This window comes from Hippocampus zosterae, chromosome 5 (genome assembly GCF_025434085.1).
Source record: "Hippocampus zosterae strain Florida chromosome 5, ASM2543408v3, whole genome shotgun sequence".
NCBI classification, from domain to species: Eukaryota; Metazoa; Chordata; class Actinopteri; order Syngnathiformes; family Syngnathidae; genus Hippocampus; species Hippocampus zosterae.
The window spans coordinates 2,424,772-2,450,900 of NC_067455.1; the positions used below are offsets into that span (position 1 = coordinate 2,424,772).

Sequence of the window (26,129 nt, forward strand, 5' to 3'; positions counted from 1 at the left end):
AACAGCTGACCTTTTATTGTGGCCCATTGAAAAAACAAAACGTGATTTAAAAACAACAAGGCGCTCATCTTAATAACGATACATGTACAGAAACGATTTAAGTTAGATTGCCGACACGTCCCCAAACCCCCCCCCCCACCCCTACCCGCCACCCTTCCTACAACCCCCATTACGTGTCCCTTATTTTGAGCAAAATACAGGAGTTTCCGGGGATCTGAGGAATGTCTGGGTGCACGTTGGTACGCGAGCCGATCAGCAGGCTAGTTCAAGTGATGTCACGGGGGAGGGGAGGAAGGGGGGGGGGCGAGTATTTTGGGATGGAGGTAACAATAAGAGAATCAAGACGTGAACAGCCCCCACCCGCGATGACGTCATGTCATCCTGCAGTGGCGCACCATATACGGTCCGTCGCGCTCACATACACATACAGTATAATGATAAATGCACGGTGCAAAAGTGTTGGGACACCATTTGTTGCTTCATTTACGACGACCCCCCCCTGTATTTGCTACAGCGCGGTTGCCCTCGTTTCCAAACGACCACGCACCCCCCACAGCCATTGACAATTGATGCGGGAAAAGCAGGCGGAGCGCGCGGGCAAAAGCCACGTGAGCAAAGGGTGAACGTGATGAGATTCAAACGAGAACCGAAGAACTGCGAGACGGGCGCGCTCACCACCGTTTCATTTTTTTTTTTTTTTTTTTTAAAGCAGCAAGAATTTAAGGATTCCACGTGTGTCATCGCACGAAATGAAACGCAGGCCATACTGTTTAAGTGCCACGACTAATTCTTAAGATTATCTGCTCGACTCGTTTTATCGAGTCATTCAAACAGCAAAAGGTAATGGTGACCCGAGACTTTTGCACAGCGCTGTACATACAATGACATCGTCGAAAAGTTTCTTCAGTCCGGTAGTTCAATTCAAAAAGATACTTTGAGAAAGATTAGATGATATTTTTAAGAAGGCCAATTTCTTGTCGATTTCTGAAAAGAAGAAGAAAAAAACAAAAACAAAACATTTTATATTGTTTGGTAAATATTCCAAAATGTGTCGATGAGAAACGAAAAGATACAAATTTCCCTTTTGGATTGGAACTACTGAATCAAATGAAAGCTCTCCACGACATTTGACGCGAGATGCACCTGTAAATACCCATCGACGGACAAACACGTTAAGGTGTGAGAACATTACGACTTTTCAAGGAAAAAAAAAAAAATGATACAATTTCCGACGAGGGGAAAAAGAGCCAGAAAAAAATAAAAATAAAAAATCAGTCCTATAAGTCCATCCGCTTCCAAGAGTCCAATCCAAGCACTTGCAACAAAAATGGGGGGTTTCATCTCCCCCCCCCCGCCCACCCCCCGTGTACACTGTACACGGATGTGCACATGACTGGGGTCAGTTCGGCCATGTTTTGAGGAGATCCTTCTTTTTATGACTTCCAGCGGTGCGTGCGTGTACCGAGGACGACTAACCTGTCTGTGGTTGAAGGGTGAGGGGTTGCGGGGGATGTGGGGGGGCTGTCAGGCGGTGAAAAGTTCCCGCCTCAGCGCGAAACCTGCATCTGCTGCACGCTCTGCGACGGGTTCTGTGCGGTGACCTCGGGCCCTCGGCTGGCCAGCCTGCTGAGGATGTTCCTCTCGGACATTTGCAGCCGCACGGCCACGGGCGGTATCCTGGCGATGGTGGCCGGAAGGCGCGTGACGTCCGCCTTCATGTCGCTCAGCAGCTCCTCCAGCTGTTTGAGAACTGGAAGGTAAAAAAAAAAACAAAAAAACAAAAAAAAAAAAAAAAAAGCAACTCAAGCTTGAGCGTGTGTCACTTCCGACGTAGCGTTGTGACTTTTGGGGGCTCGTAAACTCGTTTTTAAGTCGTGTCCAATGAGCGTTTACCTTTATGCAGAACTGCATTGGCTGGCTTGTTTCCCGACATGGACTCCTTGCTGAGGTGCTGGTGGGACTCGGCCAGACACTCCACCTCGCTGAAGCGCGTGTTGAGCGCCATGGAGGGGTGGGCCGGATCCTCCGTCATGTTGAGGTAGGCCGCTCGGCGTAGCTGCTCCTCGATCACCAACGCTTGCTCCAGTAACTAAGAGAGGACCAATATTGGACCCAGTCAGCACACCCGAGGGCATTTGAGGCGTCTGTTGAGTTTTCGCATTCACACAGTGGGGGGAGGGGGGGGGTGCGTTGAGTTCACCTTGAACCTGCGCGCCAGGAACTTGTTCTTGATCTCCAGGAAGTTGCCCCTGCTCATTTCCCCCTTGAAGGGCTCGTTGAGAATGGCGAACCTGACGTCGTTCTGCACGTCCTGCCATCGGGCGTAGCCGTGTCTGAGGAAAATCGCGGTCAAGCCGACAACAACTTTCAAGTCAAGTCAAGAGTATATTTCTCGAGCGCTTTCAAACAGCCATCGCTGCATATGGAGCCATTTTAACATGCACAATAAACAGTAAGGGGCGGCCCGGTAGTCCAGTGGTTAGCACGTGGGCTTCACAGTGCAGAGGTACCGGGTTCGATTCCAGCTCCGGCCTCCCTGCGTGGAGTTTGCATGTTCTCCCCGGGCCTGCGTGGGTTTTCTCCGGGTGCTCCGGTTTCCTCCCACTTTCCAAAAATATGCATGGAAGGCTGATTGAACACTCTAAATTGTCCCTCGGTGTGAGTGTGAGCTATTCGGATGTCGAAAAAGGGCGTGGCCAACTGAGATGTAAATGAGAAACCGGGCGTGTCACCGCTAACCGTTTTTGTCCACGTTTTATGAAAGGGGAGCACAGCGTTAAGAGGCCTCGACGTTCTTGTTATTTGTCGCGAAAAGCGCGAAGCCTCATGCAAATATGATGCCTCCAGAAAACGGTCCAAAATCAACTTGAGTCAATGTACGAACGGTAGGATACTGGATGATGCCAGCCAGGAGCCAGTAGTCATGGCGACGGTGCCAGATCTCAAAGGTCTTCTTCGTGACGGTGGCTGCCCTCTCCTCATTCTGCCAGAGGGAGTGAAGCTCTGCAGGGCAGAAAGGTTATGAGACGGTGGGGTGGGGGGTAGCAAGGAAACGTGGTTGTTTGTGGTTTGCCTCCCCACCTGTGAAGCCTCCGTCTGCGATGTTGAACATGAACCTCTGCTTGCTGGCTTTCCTCTTCTCTTCGCTCACGTTCAACACGGACAGAGCGCCTTCTCGGGTGTTCTCTCCGTTCTGAAGTCGGCTCGAGTCCTCCGATTTCACGCCGTCTTTATCCTCTTGTTGATCTGCGGGGAAAGCAGACGGAGGCGCGGGCGTGAGCGGCGCATCCGACGTCGTCCTGATAAATTTAGATTTGCATGGGAACGTCGCTACTAAATTGTACAATATGCTTGGCGGTGAAGTAGAACTGAATGACGGCCTCTCGGAGGTAAATAACGTTTGTAAAATGCGTAGAAGTGAGCATGCGCACCTTTGTCTGTGTCCATCTTTTCATCTTTAGCATCTTCACCTAAAAAAAAAAAAAAAGATTCAAAGTACATGGCAATGAAATAAAAGGAGGTTCCAAAAACAACAACAAAAAAAAGCCCGACCTTTCGATCGATCTTCCGGATCCGTTTTGTCCTCCGTTCCTTCACCTTTGACAGCTTTGTCGCTCTTCTCCTCTCGGTCCTTGCTAAAGTCGGCGTCGTCATTCCCTTTATCGCCACCTCGCGTCTCCTTCTCTTTCTCCTCCTTCCCCGCAAGGTCATCATCTTTGTTTTCAGAGGCCGGCGACTTGTCGGACTCATCTGGGATTTCGATAATCTAAGGCAAAGAAAATGGTGGATGAGTTTGAAATGAGGGATCAATGCCCATTCATGTGATCGACGACGCGCGCGAACGAGGAATGACCTCGGGATCGTCTGGCTTTCGGGTTACTTTGGTGTCCTCCGCATCCTTCTTGATGTCCTCTTTGTCCTCTGATCTCGAGAGGTCCTCTGTTCGCACAAAGTCAGAAAGGGCAAAAACAGCCCAACTTAAAAATCACGCTGCGGAGTCATTTCAAGATTTGAAATCAAATAACGGGATCTTAAAATGAAGTCCAAAAGGAGCCAGTGAAGAGATGGAAGAGGAGGATTATGTGCTCCAAGTTAAGAGGCGAGCAGCAGCATTCTGGAGCAACTGGAAATGCGTCATGGAGGATCGTCTGACCCCAAAGTAAAGCGCATGACACCAATTTGCCGGTCCAATTTTAAATGACCGTCCAGTTTTCCGATTGAGGTTGAACGCCGAGCTTTGGATGCGTGTACCTGGCACAGGAGTGTTGGGTTGCGTATCCGCCGGCGTCCCGCTTGAAGGGGTCTTGGGATCCTCGCCCGCAGCCAAAGCCGCCGCCGCCCTCTTGTTTTCCTCCAATTCCGCCATCCAGGGCATGGACCACTGACCATTCACGTGCTCAAACTCTTGCACCTGTCAAAGCAACAACAGGAAATCGAGCAATCCATCGACACCCGACGGAGCCCCGAGTCCGAGTAACGGGGGGGGGGGGGGGGGGGGGGGGGGCAAAGCGGAACCTTTTTCCTGATGAGCGACATGACACCGATGCGAGTGAGCACGTGCTGCCTGGACAGACCCTCTCGCGGGACGCCGTCCGCAAAAGTCTCTGCTCCGTCAGCTCCCGGCTCGCACAGGTGCCTCATGAACAGGGACACGTAAGCTCTGTGGGGTAAAAAAAAAAAACGGGGGGGGGGGGGGGTGCATTTAGCACATCAGATGGAATACACTTAAAAATGTGGACAAAATATGAAAAACTGAAATGAATCAACGGGGAAAACTACCCCGAAAAAGGGGCAATTAGCAAATAAACACTTAAAAATTCTTCTTTTGACAATTGTGAGCCATCCAACTGAGCGCTTGCCCACTAATATTCTACAAAAAGGGATTCTAGTGCACGGACGCCTTTTCATTTGAAATGAGTAAGAAATGACATTGACCATAAAATCGCACAAGTCGTTTTGATTGCGTTCGGAAACAAATTGGGTCATTTACTTTTTCTCTCTTCACTCTCCTTTTTTAAAGAGAGCAATTTGCAAATGAGGCGGCCCGGTAGTCCAGTGGTTAGCACGTGGGCTTCACAGTGCAGAGGTACCGGGTTCGATTCCAGCTCCGGCCTCCCTGCGTGGAGTTTGCATGTTCTCCCCGGGCCTGCGTGGGTTTTCTCCGGGTGCTCCGGTTTCCTCCCACATTCCAAAAACATGCATGGCAGGCTGATTGAACACTCTAAATCAGGCATGTCCAAAGTCCGGCCCGCGGGCCAAATCCGGCCCGCGGTCGAATTTCATCCGGCCCTCGGCCCCTGTCATAAAGTCAGTGCCGTCTGGCCCGCAGGTTGGGCGCAATGGAACACGTGTTGCATTGACTGAGGTCTCGTAGACTGGTGAGTGATGTTTCATAGAGTACTGCTTCCCTCTAGTGGCTAAATGAGTAATAGCATTCACTAAATGAGTAATAGCATTTAGACACTAGAGGGCATCACTCACGAGTTAACAAGACATCACTTCGTGTTTATATTGACTGATATGTCATATTTCAAATGATCCTTGCAGTTGTGGATATGTGTATTGCTTGTTCATTTCCCTGTTGTTCGAGTCAAACGTTTTGTGACTATTGAAAAGTCATGGTGATACATTTTATGTTTCAAATCAATCAATTTGCACTCAGGAGACTTCTGTTTAAGAAAAAGTCAAGTGAATAAGCAGTTGCATGTGATATACCTGTTTCAAATGAACCAAAAGAAATTCTTAAGATTGTTGAAATAAAAATAAAAATGGAAATGTGAAACAGACTGGCTTACTAAAATTTGTTGAACAATATTGTTGTTCAATGTAAAGAATGTCAGCCAAGGTCGGCCCCCCCGACATTTTACCACATAAAATCTGGCCCCCTTGGCAAAAAGTTTGGACACCCCTGCTCTAAATTGTCCCTAGGTGTGAGTGTGAGTGCGAATGGTTGTTCGTTTCTGTGTGCCCTGCGATTGGCTGGCAACCGATTCAGGGTGTGCCCCGCCTACTGCCCGAAGACAGCTGGGATAGGCTCCAGCACCCCCCGCGACCCTCGTGAGGATCAAGCGGTTCGGAAGATGAATGAATGAATGAATTTGCAAATGAAAAAGTAGCTCAAACAAACGTCATCCTATTCAAAATATGACGTGCATCTTAGATAAGCTTCGAAGGAAAAGTATGACGTGCACCGACGGCTTCCGATGAGACGAGCTGAAAAGAAAATTATTACTTGGAAGTTAAAAAAAAAAAAAAAAAGGATCCTCACTTGAATTCCTTCTCAGACTTCCCTCGAAGGTCCCTGACAAGCCACTGGTTGTTGAAGGCATCCTGCGGAGGCATCCCGTAACGCATGACCACGTTCAGGAAAGCCTTCCTCTGCCGTGCGTTGAAGCCCAGAACCTGACAGGTCAAATCGTTCAGAAAGTCATTCGTCAACAACTGAAGAAAAGGGAAAGCCGAGCAGACGGAGAGACGGAGACTCACCTCAATGTTTCCTCCCACTCGGGCCAGAAGCGGAGGCAGAGGCTTGTCCCTGTCATTTCTTAACCCTTTGCGGTTTGGTCTGCGGGCATTTGCTGCGGCGGATGAGATGACACCAAAAAAAAAAACAAAAAACAGTCAGGCGACCTCGCGCTCAAAAAATACACATATTAAAAAAAATAAAAATGACTCTGACGTTCTTCTATCGTAGAACCCCAAAGGCCGTAAAATGGAAACAAACTCTGCACTTGAACTTCACGCGTGTGCCGTGTTGTTTCGGGGGCTTTTTTTTATTTTTCTTTTTCATTTTATTGAATGTCATTGACAATGTTGTGCCACAGGCAAGCAGAGGATTTTTTTTCTTACACTTTTAGGGACAGCCAAGAATACAAAAATGTCACTTGAAGCGTCATAGTTGGGATGATGACATTTGAAACGTCATCAGAGGATGAATAATAAATATATTGATGGCGGCACGGTGAGGCTAGCGGTTTATCACGCCTGGCCCGTAGTTCTGAAACTTGCTTCGCAGAGTGGAGTATGATTTTTACATAATAATTACTATTACATAATAATAACAATAATTGTAGCATTTATTTGCTCCATGTTTTGATGCATTTTTTTATGCTGAAGGAAACATTTACTGTATGTCTGAATTTTGGGAGGGGGAGAGGGGCTTGGAACGGATTAGAGCATTTACATGGAAAACGCGTCTCTACTTACAAACTTCTCTCGTACAGAAATGTAATTAAATTTGTAAGTAGAGGAACCGCTGTATTTCTATTTACGTTATTCTTTGGGGTAAACTTGCTTAGAGTTTGCGAGTGCGGTGACTCTGTTCAACCTTTGAGGTTCCACTGAATAAAGTCTACCAAAGACCCGACCCCGAACAGACAAGAAGATCAACACCAAAGCCAACACGGCGTGCGGAAGAGCAGCGATGCGTTCAGGTGGACGTGTACCTTCAGAACGTTCGTCAAAGTCCTCGTCGCCCTCCTCCGACGCCACCGAGTAATCGGACTGGTTGTCGGATTGGTCCTCTTGCCAATCTGGTTGGGAGACGGCGAAAGGGGAAAAACTTCCTTAACTCTTGATCGGGATCAAGGTCATCGTCGAGGTCAAAGTGCACGGCAAAATGTCTTTGGTTCTTTTTCAATGCTTTAACATTTTGTACCTTTAAAGCTCCCCTTGTCTTTGAAAAAAAACACAAAAACATGCCTCGTTTTAGCAAGTCTTTTGAACTTTTTACCACGCATGCACTCACAGTGCAAAATACACACACACACACACACACACACACAAAGGACACGGCACAGCACAGAAAGAGGTTGCATGATATATGTTTCTGTACCCTGTCTTATACCTCGGTCCTCCTGCGAACCGTCATTGTAGTTAACCGGCTTTCGAGTTCTTTTGCCTTTGCCCAGATTGCGGGCCAGATCCTCTTGCTGCTGCTCGTAGTGATGACGAAGCAGCTTCTCCCAGTAGTCGGGGTCGACGCTTTCTTCCTGCTTGATCACCTCCCTCTCTACTTCCTCCTCCTCAAAAAGGGGAACAAAGATGAACATTCGGGTTCCGATCGTCCCACCACCGGCCGGTTGCCCGCCTAGCCTACCTCATCGTCCTCGTCTTTGACCACGTACTGGGCAACTTTGAAGGAGCTGAGGTATTCGTTCATGCTTTGGATCTCGGTGTCGTCCGTGGCGTCCTGGTTGCGGTCCAGCAAACGGTCAATGGCTTGGTCGTCGTAGTGGATCACGCTGCTGTCGTCCTCCTTGTTGTCTCCTGGAGGCAACGCAGAGGATGAAAACGCGCCGAGAGCCTAGTCGAGGTCTTTTCGTCAACTTCAAGCACTTTCAAATGTCACAATAATAATTCTCTCTTTTTTTTGTGTTATTCTTGTCCATATTTTGCAACACGCTTCCACCCCGCATAACAAGCACGATTACAAAGAGTCAACGTCAGCAACCTTCTCCAGCCTCATCCTTAAACAGCTCCTCGGTTCCAAATTTCAGGATATCGTCCAGCTCCTGCTTGGACATGGAACCGGTCTTGGAGCCCAGGCCGGGTCGCACCACCAAGTGGGTGAGCATCATTTTTTTCTTTGCGACCTGATCAAACAAAGATCAGAAGTTTGAATAAGGACTTGGGATTTATTTTTATTTTTTTGATTTCTCCCCCCCCCCCCTGTCCCCCATGCTATTTCACCTGTGTGATCCTCTCCTCCACGGATGCTTTGGTTACAAAGCGATAAATCATCACCTTCCTGTTCTGGCCAATACGGTGAGCTCTGCTGAACGCCTGGACACCACACACACACACACACACACACACACACACACAATATATGAAAAATGATAGCCCGAAAATAATATTACATTGACCGGGGAATCGGAGGCCAAAGTGCCTATTTCCGTTATGTCATAGGTCAGATCTTCTTGAAAGGATCGTTTGACCTTCGTCTTTACAGAACACAACTCTCCCTTCATCTCCTTTCACAGCGACTCATAAGGAAGTGAACGGTGAATATACGTTTGGGATCCAGCCGCAAAAGGTCAAAGTTCACCCCAATGAAGAGACTATATATTTACGCAGATTTTTAACTCGTGAAAACACAATTGAAACGCATTTGAAGTATTTTGAAAACATAAATGAACGAATAAGGGAAAACGTAGGCATAAAACGGATCGAAAATACTGTCCCAACTGTAGTATCTGTTTGCATGCGTGCGCCTTTAACTCATTCGGTACCGGCCAATTCTGGACCAAGTCTGAAAAGACGTTGAAAAACGTCTTTGGGAGTGAATGAGTTAAGAGGCGGGGCCTGTTCGTACCTGGATGTCATTGTGGGGGTTCCAGTCAGAGTCGTAGATGATAACGGTGTCGGCAGACGCAAGATTGATGCCCAGTCCTCCAGCTCGAGTCGAGAGGAGGAAAGCAAACTGTGGCGCGCCGGGAGCTGTTGGAATAAAAACCCGACGCGGAAGTTCAAAACATCCAAAACGGCCCAAGTGAAGTCGTGAATTCGCCGCGCTTTTAAAAAAAGGGTGAGACCATTAAAGCGGTCGATGGCCTCCTGCCGCATGTTGCCGGTGACGCCGCCGTCGATTCTCTCGTATTTGTAGCCCTCGTTTTCCAGGAAGTCCTCCAGCAGGTCCAGCATTTTGGTCATCTGGGAGAAAACCAGCACTCTGTGACCGCCTTCCTTCAGCTTCTTCATCATCTTGTGCAAGAGCATCAGCTTGCCCGATGCCTTGGTCAGGGCCAAGCCTTCATACATCCCGTTGGGAAGTTTTGGAGCCTCCTGCCGCAGAAAAAAAGAAGACGGTGGATGTCCGGGGCAGTCCCCTCGAAGGATTCTACGAATAAGACGCAGGCCATACGGTAGCGGCGGCCGGAAAGAGGTACGGATGATTGCAGCACTTTTTCAGATCCATCACCACGTTGAGCAGAGAGACTTGGTTTCCTCCTCCGCGGGTGTTCAAGGCCTCGAAATTCCGCGTTAAAATGAACTTGTAGTATTTCCTAGAGGAAGACAAGAAAGCCATCAGCTCCGGAAAAGCATCGGCAACAAGAAAAAAAAAAAAAAGGGACGCGATTCACGGCTCGACGCTGACTTTTGCATGGGGCTGAGCTCCACTCTGACAATGAGTTCGGTTTTGGACGGCATGTGCTTGAAGACGTCGGCCTTCAGCCTCCTGAGCATGTGCGGGCCCAGCATGTCATGGAGCTTCTTGATCTGGTCCTCTTTGGCGATGTCGGCAAACTCTTCTAGAAAACCTTCCAAGTTGCTACGGAGGAAGCGGGATGGGAAAACGACGTTGTGTTCAAATGAGGGCGAGCGTAGGGCGTCGCCGGCAAGCATATGTACTGACTTGAATCTCTCCGGCGTCAGGAAGTTCAGCAAGTGGAAGAGCTCCTCCAGGTTGTTCTGAAGAGGCGTGCCGGTCAGCAGCAGCTTGTGTTGCAGCGGGTAGTTGTTCAACACTCGGAAGAACTGACAGAGGAGGGAAGGAATTACAAATGCGGCGTTAAAAAATGCCGTTTCTCTCAAACGATGCAATCGCAATGTCGGAGCTCCACCAAGAGGGCAATTTGGCAGAGGCAAATATAGACGCAGGCATGGGCCAGTTAGCGGTTAACCGTGGGTTTGAAAAAAATAAATAAATCAAGGTTTCAATAACCACTAAGACTGACATTTACAATTTTTTTTTAGGGGACTTCTAAGCAAGACACAATATGAGCGTCTGCTTGCAGAGTTGAGTAAGCCACTAAAGTTAAGTTAAAAACTAAAGTTAAAGTTAATTGCTTGCAATTCTTTTTTTTTTTTTGTTCCTTCTTAGCAAGCAGACTGATGAGCAGTTACGCACAGAGGAGAAGAGATGAAGCCTGATGAAACTGCAAACAAGGATGCCTTTTTGCTCCTTTTACTGATGTGCATTGTCCTACTAAAAAACAAATATATATATATATATATATTTTTTTTTTATATATATTTTTGCAAATACCAGCAGGTACTCGTTAGCCCCAAGGACAACACAAGCAGCCCAAAGGTCAGTTTGAAGAAAAAATAAAATAAAATAAAAAAATAGCTCACCATCGATGGAACACAGTGACTTATTAAGCAGAATTAAAACAGGAAAAAGAATGTTATTATTATATTATAACATTATTATTATATATTATTATATATTATATTAAGAATTAAGGCGTTTAACCTTAAATTCTCACACGTTGCTTCCGTCCCAAATTTTCTATCCATCCACCCATTATCTGAACCGTTCATAATCAGCAGTCTTCAGGAAGTACCGCTGGAAATGTTGTTTCAAAATAAAATAAATGATGCCCAATGGACACTTTAAAAAAAAAACTGCCCCCCCTTGCCCCAAAAGGTAATTTTAAGATAAGATAAGATATCCTTTATTCGTCCCACAATGGGGAAATTTACAGTGATACAGTGATATTGTATTGATGTCATTTTAATCCTGCGATATGTTTGCCCACAGTTATCAGAATCTAATCAATCGGCCGATGCAATAACTAAAGCGGTCTACTGGTGTGTTGTCACCTTGGACTGGTTGTTTTTCAGCCTGTGAGCCTCGTCCACCACCAGACAGGCCCATTCAATCGAGCCCAGCACAGCCTGGTCGATGGTAATCAGCTCGTAGGACGTCAGCAGGACGTGAAACTTAACCGTCGAGTCTTTCTGCGGAGCGGACGTCAGCAGAACTTTTCGGCCCCGGGAGCCACATCGAATGCTTTCGATACGCCGTCATTTGGTTTTCTTTCTCACCTTCATCTTGGATGCTTTTTTCCCACCTCGGATGGCGTTCCCTTCGAAGGAAAACTCGTTCTCTCGGATGACGGCTCTGCTGTCCTTGTCGCCCACGTACGTGACCACGTACATGTCCGGGGCCCACATCTCGAACTCTCGCTCCCAGTTGATGATGGTGGACAGAGGGGCGCTCACCAGAAAGGGACCTTTGGAGTGACCCTAGGGGGGTGTGGGGGGACGACAGTGGTCAACATTTACAATTCGACCTGCAAACAAATGTCTTGACCTGCCTTTAGGATAAAGCTCCCGACTTTGAGCTTCTCCCCTTCAAAGGGCAACGTTGCTGTACGTCCCGTGTCGGATACCCTCAACTGACACTGATTGACAGTGGGGGGCGACGGGGACTCATCAATTTGGTTCGCGTCACTGCAGTTGTCTCCACCCCCCCTTCCCCTCCTCACCTCCTTGTAAAGAGAGTAGAGGAAGACCGCGGTCTGGACCGTCTTGCCTAAGCCCATTTCATCGGCAAGGATGGTGTCGGTAGCCTGAGCCCAAGAAAACCTGAGCCAGTTCAAGCCCTCCAGCTGGTAGGGGTGAAGCGTACCCCCGGTGCTGTCCAGGTAGTCGGGCTGACGGTCAAACTTGATGGTGGGCTGTAAGAGGAAAACGGAGAGAGAATCATGAACGCCGCAAGGCTTCTGGCTCCATTCCGCGATGAATGGAAAAGGTCGGAATACTTACGTCTACCACTGGATTAGCAGGTGGACGCTCCGTCTTCTTAACTTTGACGGGTTTCTTCAGCTTCTTACCGGGTCTGCCCTCATCACCAATCATTAGCTCTCTAGTTTGGTTTTGGAGGGGGAGGGGGGGGGGAGGAGTATGTTGAATGGCACTTGCGTTGTAGTTAAGAGAGCAACCCAACCCCCCCCCCGTACCTGTGATTCCAGTAGGTCTGCTTGTAAAGGTCAAACTCGGGGATGTCCATGTCTTCGCTCTCCCACGTCGACTGGTCGTAGGCCAGATCTCGCCATTTGATCAGGTAGTGCACGTTGCCCTTCCGGTCCACGCTGTAATGGAACGAGGTGGATCAGACGTACGCTTGCGGTCGCCATCATGACGTCAGATGAACAGCTTGACCGATTTCGTAATTTTTTTTTGAGGGGGGGGGGCTGAGTGCTTTTCTGCCGTTTCTATGACTAAACAGGTCATAGGTCCTAAGTGAGTTCGGTATCTCATCTCATCTTCCGAGCCGCTTGATCCTCACTAGGGTCGCGGGGGGTGCTGGAGCCCATCCCAGCCGTCTCCGGGCAGTAGGCGGGGGACACCCTGAATCAGTTGCCAGCCAATCGCAGGGCACACAGAAACGAACAACCATCCACGCTCACACTCACACATAGGGACAATTTAGAGTGTTCAATCAGCCTGCCATGCATGTTTTTGGAATGTGGGAGGAAACCGGAGCACCTGGAGAAAACCCACGCAGGCCCGGGGAGAACATGCAAACTCCACACAGGGAGGCCGGAGCTGGAATCGAACCCGGTACCTCTGCACTGTGAAGCCGACGTGCTAACCGGTATATTTTGAGAAAATTAAACGTTCTCCCTGGTTTTGTAACTTTTATTCCCCCCCCGTTGTCGAAGGTCACAAGCAGGCATTTAGCAAAACTTTAAAAACAAATAATCACGACAGTTTAATAGCAATTTGAACTCTGAATGAATGGAACTTTCGATCTATCGAAGGATACTTTTGAACTCATTCACTCCCAAAGACGTTTTTAAACGTCTTTTCAGACATGGTCCAGAATTGGCTTGTACTGAATGAGTTAAAGGGGCTGTAATTTGATACTGATGTTGGCATCACACTTCTCTAAAATCAAGAACAAATAAAAAAAGTGATCACAATGAAGCAAAATCTTGCACGGCCCAAGCGTTCACCTGTGGTTGAGGATGCGGTGTATCATAAGCCACTCCATCTTGACTCCGTAGCGGTAGAACTCCGCCTCCATATGGACAAAGAGCGGATCCTTGTTCTTCCTCTTGGTGCTCTTATCGTCGTCGCCCTCGCCGCCAAAGTCCACCGGCGGCGGCTCGTCCATGTCGGTCTTCCTCTGGTAGTTGCGGAACATCACCTGGCAGTTCAACTCCAACTAGTGAGCACAGCAGGCGAGGCGAGGTTGAAAGGCGCACGGCGGGGAGGGGGGGGGGGGGTTCAGTCACAACGAGAATTCTCCGTCGCCGTCGGGTTCGGCTTTCACCTGTAACTCCAGAACCCAGGAGCAGTGCCAATAGGACATGTTGCACCATTTGACAAAGAACTCCCGCTCCCGGCGGCCAACCAGCGGCGGTGGATCCGGGGCGTCGGCCGGCAGGTCGGCAGGCCGGGGAACCGGCGTAGGGGCGGGTAGCTCTCCCCAATGCCACGTTAAAACCTTCTGGACTTTACCCTTCATCGGTGGACACTGTCAAGAAGAGGATAGCGCGTCGGCGTTGCTTTTGTCGTTTGGAATCAAGAGGACGCCTGAATCGGGTTACCTTGCAGCGAGGGCAGATCCACTCGCCGTTGGGGATCTCGGGGAGGGGCGGGTTGAGACAGTGGATGTGGTAGGACGAGGGGCAAGTGTCGCAGCAGAGAAGCTCCCCCCCGTCCTTGCACACCCGGCAGTACTCGATGTGATGGTCGTCCTCTTCCTCGGCGCCGTCGTCCTGCCTGTCGTCCTCGTCTTCCGCTTCGCCGTCCGAGAGGTCTTCCCTGGCTTCCCATTGGATGCCCTCCTTTTCCTGGTATTGCGGTCAAGATGGCGGCGCATGAGGAAGAAGCCGCTTCTGGTAAAGTCAAGCTTCTCCCCTTCTCAACAGACGGTAACTCGTACCTCGGTTACAGCTCGACTGGATTATTGCGCTATATACGCGCTTTTATTTTGGAGTCGGCCCGTCATCCTTTGGATTGGATACAACTTTATTGTCAAATGCGCCGTATGTGTAACATACTCCTTCGAGTATCTCCAGTCGCTCCAAAATACCGCTGCTTGCCTTCTAACCGGACCTCACAGGGAAGCAGCGGTCAAATCTGATTCAGGCCTAAACCCTATCAATTTATTTGGAGATTTATGTACGTGTAACATACTCCTTCGAGTATCTCCAGTCGCTCCAAAATACCGCTGCTTGCCTCCTAACCGGACCTCACAGGGAAGCAGCGCACAAATCTGATTCAGGCCTAAACCCTATCAATATATTTGGAGATTTATTTTGAAAGACTTAAATCATGGGTCCCCAACCCTTTTTTGGCCAATGATCTACCCCCCCACCCCCTGCCCTATTCTATTCTTTTGGTAGGAAGGGAAGGTGTAGAGAGGTAACTTGGTAGTAGATCGGTAGGATGTACAGATAACAGATAGGTCGGTAAAAAGATATAAAGGGAAGTCGGTCGATATTAAGCGAAAACTGGTGCAAAAAGACGACGGTACTCACGCAGTGTGGGCAGCTCCACTTGCCCTCGGGTGCCTTCTCCATGTCCGGGTCCAAGCAGACCATGTGATAAGCCCTGGGGCAGGTGTCGCACAGAATGATTTCGCCGCCCTGCTGGCACACCTCGCAATAGTCCTGGTGGTCCGTCTCGTAGCCGTCGCCGTCCTCCGTCTCCGCTGGGAGAGGAAGCGAGTGGACACGTGAGCTGGGAGTCTAGAAGGAAAGACAGAAGGGGAGTTTTTCACAACCGCACCTTTCTTCTTTTTCTTGGCACTCTTGGATTTCTTCTTGCCGCGGCTAGCGCGGGCGGAGCCCTCCGACACGGAGAAGCCGCTTTCGTCAAAGTCGCCGTCCGCGTCGTCGTCGTCGTCGCTCTGAGCGGGAGAGCGGCGGCCGGTTCGTACACTGACAACGTCGGCGAAAGACGGCGAGGCAAAAAAAAAAAAAAAAAAAAAAAAGTGGCAAGATATCTTACAGAGGAGCGCTTCCTCTTGCTGTTCAGGCCTCCCAGTTTGATCTTGAGCGGAGCCACTTTCTTGGGTTTGGGCTTCGGTGGGACTTTAGGCTTGGACTTTTTACGAGCGTTAGGGCCTGCGAAATGAAGACAGCTGAATTTGAGAGAGAGTAACAAACTAGCAGGCGGCCCGGTAGTCCAGTGGTTAGCACGTGGGCTTCACAGTGCAGAGGTACCGGGTTCGATTCCAGCTCCGGCCTCCCTGTGTGGAGTTTGCATGTTCTCCCCGGGCCTGCGTGGGTTTTCTCCGGGTGCTCCGGTTTCCTCCCACATTCCAAAAACATGCGTGGCAGGCTGATTGAACACTAAATTGTCCCTAGGTGTGAGTGTGAGTGCGAATGGTTGTTCGTCTCTGTGTGCCCTGCGATTGGCTGGCAACCGATTCAGGGTGTCCCCCGCCTACTTCCCGAAGACAGCTGGGATAGGCTCCAGCACCCCCCGCGACCCTAGTGAGGATCAAGCCGCGCGGAAGATGAATGAATGAATGAATAACAAACTAGCTGCGTTTGGAATTACCGCACTCGCACAACATAAAAATCCAGGATTAGCAAGTAGCGACTAATCGAATGACTTTGAAGCTAGCCCGTTTTGTTCACATGCCGGTTTTTACCTTTGCCTTCTTTGGTTTTGGCCTTGCGCAGCGGCGGTGGCGGCGGGGTTGCCGCCGGAGCGGCGGGCGGCGTCTGAGCGGCGGCGGCGACGGCGGGGGGTGAAGGACCGCCGTCACCCCCTCCATCCGCCCCGGCCACCACCATGTTCTCCACAGCCGCGGCCACATTGGCGGCCGCCAAGGCCGCGTTGGCGGACGCCGAGCCCTGCAAAGGGAGAGACAAGCCCATCAGGAAGGAGGAACGCGCCGTTCATTCTCGTGTCGTTCCCACGTGGATTCAACGTCATCATACCTTATGGGGGTTGTTGGTGCTAAACTCTCTCCACTTGGCCATCATTAAAGTCATCATCTTGGACACAGCGATTTTGGGGTTCTTGGCTGCGATCAGGGGCCTGAGGGAAACGGCAAGTGTCAAGCTGACAGACGGTTATTTCAACCAATGACGACATGTATGACTCCGCCCCCCCCCCCTCATCCCACATCACAAAAACATTTTTTTCCGTTTTCACACCTGACAAACTGACTGAAGGCTTTGTAGTTGGTGAGTGAGTTGTAGTCTTCCTGAGTAAAGATGTGGTCGATGTCTTTCATGCCCCAGGCCTCCAGCATCTGGGAGGAGCTTTTCGGCTAAGGATTTGGTGGGGGGGGGTGGGGGGGGGGAGACATGAATCCATTAACAGCCCCTCCCCAGCACCCAAAATCTGACAATGGTCATTTTTTACCTGGCAGTCATCATCGTCCTCGTCGTCATCATCCGGCTCTGGATCTTTGCGCTTGCTCTTAGACGAGCCCCCTTTCTCCGCAGACGCGCCGGATTTCTTCTTGTCTTTGGTCGAGCTGGAACGTTTTTTCTTTTTCCTTCCCGGGGCGTAATCGCTTCCGTCGCTGTCCGAGCGCAGGCCTCCCTCGTCCGGGTCCCTCTCTGTTCCCTCGCCTTCCATTAAGTGCTCGGGAGAGCTCAGCGGCAATTCCTGTTTGCGTTGGAACGGTGTTGAAAATATACAAGCAATGAGGTCAAAACAACCGCGTTAGTACGGAAAACTGACGACAATTATGAAGGAATTTTAACCGGGGTGTCATCAGGATTCATCATGAGTGCCGCAAGAAGTGAACCAATGTCACTTATTTAATCAATCATTAATATGTATTTATATATTATATATTTATATATATTATTATTTATTCCCATCCATCCATCCATCCATCCATCTTCTGAACCGCTTAGTCCTCACTAGGGTCGCGGGGGGTGCTGGAGCCCATCCCAGCTGTCTCCGGGCAGTAGGGGGGGGACACCCTGAATCGGTTGCCAGCCAATCGCAGGGCACACAGAGACGAACAACCATCCACGCTCACATTCACACCTAGGGACAATTTAGAGCGTCCAATCAGCCTACCATGCATGTTTTTGGAATGTGGGAGGAAACCGGAGCACCCGGAGAAAACCCACGCAGGCCCGGGGAGAACATGCAAACTCCACACAGGGAGGCCGGAGCTGGAATCGAACCCGGTACCTCTGCACTGTGAAGCCGACGTGCTAACCACTGGAGTACCGGGCCGCCCCAAAGCTTACAGCACCTGGTATTCCCAGGCGGTCTCCCATCCAAGTACTAACCAGGCGCGACCCTGCTTAGCTTCCGAGATCGGACGAGATCGGGCGTTCTCAGGGTAGTATGGCCGGAAGCTTATTTATTCCCTTGTCTCAATAAAGTTTGGGACACACAGGAAAATGTTAATGGGAACAAGGTCAGTGTCGGGTGATGGGAGGCAAGTTTAAAAGGACCAAACAAAAAAATTGATATTGCTCGTTTAATATGATGTCGTTTCCACAGACTTGTTGGTGGATAAAAGGTCAAATCTAACCGATTAGTCATTAGTGAGGGTAATTTATGTCATTCTCATTCTGTTCAATTAATGCAGGCGACTATTGCACCCCATTTGTACTACAGGTTTAGACATTTCTGTTGGGTAGTGTGCCCTAAGACTTTTCGAACATAAAATATGCGCCTTGACTCAATGGCGGTCGGCAAACATGGCCCTCAAATATTTTCCTCCTATCTCGCTAGTGTCAGTACACTTAGCGGATACATCTAAGGGGGCTTGGAGGGTGGGGGGGGGGGGGGGGGTGAATCATGAAATCATAACATCCAATTCACCTCTCTGACGACTCTTTGCCTCTTGTTGCTTCTACTCTCCCTGCTGCTCTTCTTGGCCTTCTTCTTCTTCTTGGACTTGGGAGGCTCGTCCAAGTCGGACATGATCTCCTCCGGCTCGTTGTCGTCTGCAGGTGACATAAAATGCTTGTCCCTCGTTTCACTCCCACGTTTACCCTCTGTTTAGAGGGTAGGGGGTGGGGGGGGAGGGGGTTGTGGCGCAGGCGCAGACATGCACGCCCCTGCAGGCTCGAGAGAGTGGAGAAAGAGGAAGGAGGGAGGGAGGGGGTGCGCGTGCACAGAGTGGCGTGCACACACAAATCCGCGTGCACGCCGACCGTGTGGCACAAAACACTAGGGTTGAACAACTTGTGAGCTTTTATTTATTTTCTGCGCAACTTTGGCACACGGCGGTGGTTCCCCCTCGGCGAAAGCGCGCGTCAAAATTGTAAATAAGGGAAAGGAGGGGCGAACACCTGCCCGTGAAGTTAGCTTCACTAACCTGTCGTGACCGAGACGACGCGGAGCTAGCTAGGGCTAACGTTAGCCTCGCTTTGGCGGCACCCCCTCCTACCCCCGCCCGCCCCAAACAAATACACACCCGTGGTCAAAACCAACAAAAAGAAGGCGAACGGCGGGGGGGGGGGGGGGGGGGGTCGGAGCTTACCGTGGAGTAGCGAGTGCTCTTCGGCGGCCCCGAAGTCGTCCCTGTCATCGTCGCTGCCTGACATGTCTCCAGTGCGTCCCCCCCCCCCCTCTTCCCCAACTCCTCGCTCAAATTAATCCCTCCTAAAGCTCTCGCTCCTCGGTCGGTCGACGAGGGAGGAGGGGAAAATGACGTGGGACTACTGGAGAGTGGACCGAGGGTGGTGTACTGTCCAAGGGGGAAGGGTGGGGGCGGGCGGCTACTGGGGGGGAAAAAAATGTCACAGTGTTTACAATATCAAACAAGTTCGCTAATTAGGTATAGACACTCACTACACACTTGACACCCACAAGTTGGAAAGCAGCAATGGAAAGTTGAAGCTGAAAAGGGCCTACCTTGATACCTTGGAAACTTGCTGGGGCGTGCGTGTGTGGTCCCAGGTCGTAGCGAGCTCTTCCTTCCGTGCCGATTACCGCAACCGGGCTCGTTTTAGTTAATTTAGCGTTCATTCATTTGGGGAGGGGAGGAAAAAAAAACGAAAACACGATCTGCTGTGCTCTCCCCCCAGCCTCAGAGCTTAGCTAACATCCTCGCGAGCACACAAAGGGGGCCAGACATCCCATAATAATCCCCCCTCCCCTCCCACGCGCGCGCAGGACTCTGCATGGTTACCTCGCGACGGACAGACCATAATACTCACAGGGCCCAGGCTTCTCCCTCCCCCCCCCACCCCCACCCGACGCACGCGCGCTCGCTCGCACGCATTCGCGCGCATACCACTCCAAGACATGTGAGCTCAGGCCCTCAGAGCCACAACGTTGTCATGGCGACACACGCGCGTCTTACCAGACCATAATACTCCAACCGAGCTCCATCCCATAATATACTTCACCTTCAAAATATACAAGGAAATGGGAGGGAGACCATGTGGTCTGTAGGTAGGTCAAACCACACTGGTGACAGCTCATTAATAGTCGCTGAAGGGACATGCATCTTTACCGGGGGGGGGGGGGGGGGGGTCAACAAAATAATTTGTGTTTGGTGCAAAAATAATGTCCACCACTGTGTGTCTCGACCTGTGATCAGGTTCAAGTCCATCCGGGGCCTAGCTCAGGTCACAGCTCATGTGCAGGGATGCTTTTGAAAACACGCTGCCTTCAAGGTCCACTCAAAGTACAGGAAAGCACACAGGTCAAACAAAAGACACCGCATGTCAAGTTTGTAAGTTTGAGGAGCGCAGAAAATCGAGGTTCCGCTGTCCGCTATAAATTTACGGAAGCGTGTGGAACAGCCATTGTGGAGTCAACATTTTTGGGTGGAAAAAAATGTCAAACAAAATGATTAAAAAGCCATTTAGCATTTAAGCTACATTTTACCAATACATTCCAACAACTTTATCCCATAACGCGTTGGACAAAAGTCTCTGTTGTTAGCATTTACCCTACGTTTTACCAATACATATGAACGACTTACTTTCCCAATATGTTCGAAATACTTGATCAATATGTTTGAATGACATTTGCAGTAAGTTCAAACGACTTTACCAACTTGTTTGAGCAACTTAGCAGTACGTTGATGCGACGTTCTAGCATTTTCGAACAACACAAGCACGGTCAAAAATGTTGACTCCACATTGGCAGTTGCACTAAATAATTCACGAGGATGAATTAACCGAAGGTTTGCTTGCTAATGACTGGGCGGTGTCTTAAATTTCTCGGTAATCAATAATCTTTATGTTCGCGGTGGTTACTATTGGCCCTAAATGGGTACTACCTCCGGCGGCCATTTTAAGATATCTGAAGTACGCGGACACAAGAAAAGTAGAGCGTTCTGAGCCTTCCACGGCCACGCCAGGTCGTTTTTTTCTTTTCCAAACGTGTTCATGAAACGAATTGTTCGCAAACGCGATCGTTGGTAAACCGAGGTTCCGATGTCATGTGTATTTTTTTTTTTTACAGGTTTACGGGCTCCCGTCGTACAGTACAGTACGCATACTTGGCATAGCAACAAAGGCCGCGAGCGACTCTCCGTCCGCCTCCCTCTGTCATCTCAGCCTTCCTTCCAGTCCTTCCTTGCACCTCTCACGCGCAAGCCCACGCCCCCCCCCCTCCTCTCCGCCACGACTGAGCACTTTTCCCTGCCTAACAACATGGCCGCCATCCCATAATAGTGATACACTGCCGCGCGCGTGGCGCTTTGTTGGCAGGAGCACGGTCACGGCATGACGCAGTGCTCCTAGGATTCAAAGGTAGAAGAGGTGAAGGTGACATGTGGGGGTGCGGGGGAGGGGGGGGGGGGGTGTTAGTGTTTGGGTTTTGAAATTAATTTCATTTTAATTTGCCTCGTACTTGGTGCCAACCCGGTTAGGTCGCTGTGCACTGCTGACTGACTTCTCGTCGATGTTCGTGTGCTCAACTGAATTTTTTTCTTATATTCACAGCGAAATGTAAATTGTTGTGATTGCGCGGGTGTGTTTGGAATGCTACCACCTTATTCACTATAAATTCTAATAATATAAAACTATATGAGTTTTTGAAGCCCTGGTTTATTGGGGCCAGACCACGGAGCCATTTAAAAACTATTTTTTTTCCCACTTTTTTTTTTTTTTGGGTGCAAGTTAAATGTCCCGCAGCAGCATCCTGAACCAGCTGCAGTCAGACAAGTGATGTCTGGTTGCTCGCTTTGTCTAGTTGATGCAATTGTAAAAAATAAAATAAAATGGCGGCTTCATTTGGCCTTGAAGTTTATTGACGTCCATGCTGATGTCTTCAATGCACGAGTAACATTATTACCCCCCCCCAAACCGTCGGCACGTATCATGCGTGTCAAAAAAGTAAAACAATTTGTCTTGTTTTACTTTTTTTTTTTTTGTAAATTCTGCGCATGGACCTTCAGATGGGTATCGAGGGTAAAGAATAAACGCTTTCCATAGCATCCTCCAAATCCTCTTTCGGCCTTGCAGCCCAGCTACAGCCAATCAGCAGCGCATGATAAAATGTCCACAAAAGTGGTGGTGTGTGTGGGGGGGGGGGAGGAGGTATAAAGATTGCAAAAAGAAAATAAAAGAGGGGGGCAAGTTATTTATGGGAGGAGGCTGAAGGAAGGGGGGGGGACCAGCATATGAGGCGCCGGACGTGAGAGCGGGCCGCTCATCACCATGGCGTTGCCGTGGGCGACTGCGGAAGAAGACGTCACTGGGAGAACGGGGGTGGGGGTTGCAGGGGATGGGGGGGGCGCGCACAAAGGAGGAATATGAATCTAGGAGAGCGGAAAAGGTTTTTTTGGGGGGGTATGGGGGGGCATCGGTATACTTTTCCTGATAGGGCGGATTTACTGAGGAAACGGGTGTCACGGGGTTCACGGCGATGGGTGTGAGGACCGGCATGGCGACGGCCGGCGTGGCACCGTCTGCAAATGTTTGATGGCAGTGGTGCAACGGCAGATTCAACCAAATGAGCCTCCCCGGGAATCATAAATAAGGCCCGTCTGAGTGGGACAACGGTGTAGCTCAGAAGCGCTTTCGCTTTGTTGGTGCCGTCAGAGGGGAAGGAAAAAGAAAAAAAAAAAAAGAAGTCTACTCTTGATAAAAGGTCCGCTGTCTAAATGCTGATGATGAGCATTGAGGGTCAGTGAGGATTTATCTGCGGGTCCAAACATTCTCAGACTCGACCCAAATTCTAATATAATAGACAAAAGTCATTTGGTCCCAACGGTCTAATTGCCTTCATTTCATAGCGTATCTTCATGCTAAGCTGCTATCATTACGTTAGAAATTTTTGTCCAATCAGATTTCAGCCTTGATGTGTTGCTATGACATTGTAATCCGGCGTGGGGCCTTCGGACTCATTCGTGCTGGCCGCTGTAATATTTAATGCGACTTGAACCGAATTTGAATCGTATTTCAAATTCGTCCTCACAGGCTTGATGATGTCAGCATGTTGCCATCGTCTGATTGGTTGGTCAGGACTAAACTAGTTACATTGTCGCAATTGCACTGGGGTGTGTAAACTTTTTTGTTTTCTTCTATGCACTGTATGTGAATAGAAAGATAAATCTTAAATTGATAAATGTAAGATTTATTGATAATTGATAAATTTAAATATTTAAATTGATAAATTCATCTTTTTACATAAAAAAATTGTAAAAAAAATATTCAAAATCCAAATTATTCAATTAAACTGTATTGATCGAACACTTAAGGTAAACACAGCCGCATACAAAGTGTTGTCCATAAAGTAAAACAACAACAAATAAATAATAATAATACCGTAAATAAAACCGGAAACACAAAAACAACATAAAAAGACTAAAACAATGCAGAGTTGAAAGCTTTTAAGTGGGTTAACCAAGCTAACCAAGCAATAAAATGAGCTAACCAAGTCATGAAATATTTAAGCAATAAGGTAATTGATTACTAATACTAATCAGCGAGTAATATAAATGGAAAAAAAAGTGTTGAAAATATGAAGTATGGTGGACACTCACGGGGAATTTTCAGTTACACGTGAGCGACATACTTTTGTGTGATACACGCGCACACGCGCACACACACACACACAGTTTATATATGTACAAGTTGAAATGACATTTGAAATGGAGAGAGAGAAAAAAAAAATCCCAGCCCGTTTGTTTATTCCTCAACGTCTCCCATCGCCAAATTATTTTGAGAGCCTGTCGATAAATTGCCGCATTTTCTTCAGCGTTGTCAAGCGTTGCTTTACGGCCCCCCGTCGCCGCGGCCAATGTAAATGGAGCCGCGTCCCATCGGCCGCCTTGTGTCCCCCTCTTTTCCCTCCTCGCTCGTGTGATTTATTTGCCTCAGTTCCAATATTTGTCGGCACTGTGTTTTTCCTCCCCTTGTCTAAATGTCACCCCTTCTCCCAAGACAATATAGGGGAGCCGGGAGAGAGCGAGGGACAGAGGGCAAGTGTGGGGCGGCGAGCGGGGAGGGGGGCGTGGGGTGGGCACAGCGAGGTGGGAAGGTGGGGAAAAAGTAGGGAAACTCGTAAAAAGAGCAACAAAGTTTGGGAAAATTAAACATTTGGGAAGCCGCGCTCTCACATGCGACTACTGTACCGAATGCAACCGACACACAAGTGCCAACAAGTCAGAAAAAAGTTATTTATAGATAGAACAATTTTCGAGGGTCGCGGGCGTGCCGCAGCCTATCCCAGCTGTCTTTGGGCAGTATGTGGGGGGGCAGGGGGGACACCCTGAACTGGTCGCCAGCCAATCGCGGGGTACACATAGACGAACAACAATCCGCGCTCACAGTCACACCTAGGGACAATTTTTTTTGGGTGTGTTCAATCAGTCTGTCATGCATGTTTTTGGAATGTGGGAGGAAAGCGGAAACACCCGGAGAAAACCCACACAGGCATGCAAGCTTCACACAGGTGTATCCACAGCTTTCTTCAGCTAGCTAGGCTATATTAGAGGAATTTTTTGTTTTATTTTGTTTTTTAAAATAAAAGGCTGTTCAAGTAATATATGTCATTTAATAAATGACTGTATATATTTTAGTTGAAAAGTATTTTGAAAAGAGTAAAAAAAAAGCGTTACAATGTCCTTTTGAAGTCATTGTCTTATTTTATTATTCTTGTAATGAATTATTTTATAATCAAATATTCAATCAAATCTAAACTTTTTAAAAAATGTTTGCAGTGGAAAATTCACCCAAAATAGAACTTTAAAGGAATAGTACTTTTGTAATATTTTTATTTTTACAATTTCAATGTTTTTTTTTTAAAAAACAGCAGTACAGACTGCTAAGTTGAAATATGATTCAAGTAAATCCCTTTTTTATCATGAACGCATCGAATACAAAATAGAAAAAAAAACAACTCAGACTTGCAGATGGCCAAGGTTTAATTTTCTTACAATTGCATATTTGCAATTTTAATCGACACATTTATTACAGAGGTCAACAAAATTTTTTTGAAAGGTCACAGCTATATATTACATCGTAGGGTAAAATTGCGCAAGCTGTTCTAGGACATACTTCAAAACAATACGAAAAATATCTAAAATTTGGTTTCTGGACACCTAAGCCCATCCGGGCTTGAAATTTGCTGTTGACCGTATTTTCGTATCACTTGAGTGGTGCGTAGGTACACACACACACACACACACACACACACACACACACAAGTGGCGTCCATTCAGCCCATCCGCTCATTTCGTGCCACGACGGCACCAGCAAAGAGCTTTTATACACTGCTGTCATCTGCGTCGTAGTGTACGTAACCAACCCCACTGGCTCACTTCCATCCATCCTTTCCACAGCCTGATTCACATCCATCCATCTTCGCTCCCCACACCCTCACTTGGGCCGCCTCTTTATAACCCAACAGTGCCACTTCCAACCTGGAACTTGCTACGCACGCACACGATGGAACCTGCTCATGACACAACAGTGCTCCAAACGGATACTTGATAGATGCTTCCGGAAGTGGTTCAGATCATTTTGTTCCGGTAAAGTCAACACGTGGACTTTTGTTTTTGTTGTTGTTTTTTTTTTTTTGGAGGGGTGGGTGGAGGTCTGAAGAACATGCACGCAGTTTGCGGGAAAGGTCCACACGAGTATGCCGAGTGGAAAGTGACGGGAGAAATTATCGTTGCGAACAACTTGGATTAAATTTGAATTTGATCTGCAAAAATTAAACTGGAGACCACAGCACTGCAGACTGGTGAGATCTCATCTTAATTTGGTTTGGTTTTTAACGTTTACACCACAAAAAAAGAATCATTAGAAAAAGAGTCATTTAACTACTTAATTTCTTTGTAGTTTTTTTTTAAATGGAAAAAACAGCAGGAAGGAATTCCAAGATCAAATTTGACAACAAATACTACTTTCACGTTTGAGTATTTAATATTTAAAATATTTTTTAAGTGTAGGATTTCAGTGTAAGATTTTTGCAAAACTTAATTTTAATAATAATTTAATTTATTTTATTTTTTGTTATTTTTTTTAACTATCGAGAAGCAG

The 26,129-nt window shown here is 48.4% G+C and overlaps 1 protein-coding gene and 1 non-coding gene across 12 annotated transcripts; both read right to left on the reverse strand.

Moving 5' to 3' along the window:
- chd4b (chromodomain helicase DNA binding protein 4b) lies at window positions 1–19,859 on the reverse strand. 11 transcript variants are annotated; one of them, XM_052064925.1, is made up of 40 exons: window positions 19,537–19,859; window positions 19,163–19,403; window positions 18,499–18,623; window positions 17,068–17,316; window positions 16,857–16,972; window positions 16,638–16,737; window positions 16,346–16,550; window positions 15,697–15,812; window positions 15,475–15,595; window positions 15,225–15,397; window positions 14,289–14,534; window positions 14,012–14,215; window positions 13,692–13,903; window positions 12,693–12,824; window positions 12,499–12,598; window positions 12,219–12,410; window positions 11,776–11,976; window positions 11,551–11,688; window positions 10,358–10,479; window positions 10,100–10,273; window positions 9,866–10,007; window positions 9,537–9,786; window positions 9,317–9,441; window positions 8,692–8,784; window positions 8,453–8,594; window positions 8,099–8,268; window positions 7,847–8,021; window positions 7,446–7,532; window positions 6,487–6,578; window positions 6,269–6,402; window positions 4,516–4,660; window positions 4,252–4,411; window positions 3,854–3,939; window positions 3,553–3,766; window positions 3,432–3,470; window positions 3,082–3,246; window positions 2,895–3,003; window positions 2,201–2,333; window positions 1,894–2,089; window positions 1–1,739 (listed from the first exon to the last, which is right to left on the reverse strand). In XM_052064925.1, exons 2-40 carry the CDS (start codon window positions 19,224–19,226, stop codon window positions 1,525–1,527), a joined length of 5,862 nt encoding a protein of 1,953 aa, XP_051920885.1. In that variant the 5' UTR covers window positions 19,227–19,403; window positions 19,537–19,859; the 3' UTR covers window positions 1–1,524. The 11 variants fall into 11 exon arrangements, with proteins under 11 accessions (XP_051920885.1, XP_051920890.1, XP_051920881.1 ...); XM_052064930.1 differs by having other exon boundaries at window positions 1–1,750; XM_052064921.1 differs by having other exon boundaries at window positions 7,835–8,021.
- Window positions 17,909–18,027, reverse strand: LOC127601518 (5S ribosomal RNA). Its single transcript, XR_007962582.1, has one exon. It is a non-coding gene; the product is annotated as a 5S ribosomal RNA (ribosomal RNA).
- Window positions 19,860–26,129: the final 6,270 nt, after the last annotated feature.

Coding starts and splice junctions, on each gene's coding strand:
- chd4b (XM_052064920.1), bottom strand. CDS start 19,226: ATGTCAGGCAGCGACGATGACAGGGACGACTTCGGGGCCGCCGAAGAG. Junction 12,825..13,691: donor CACCGCATCCTCAACCACAG/GTGAACGCTTGG, acceptor GTTCCATTACAG/CGTGGACCGGAAGGGCAACG. Junction 8,785..9,316: donor ACCCCCACAATGACATCCAG/GTACGAACAGGC, acceptor TGTGGTGTCCAG/GCGTTCAGCAGAGCTCACCG.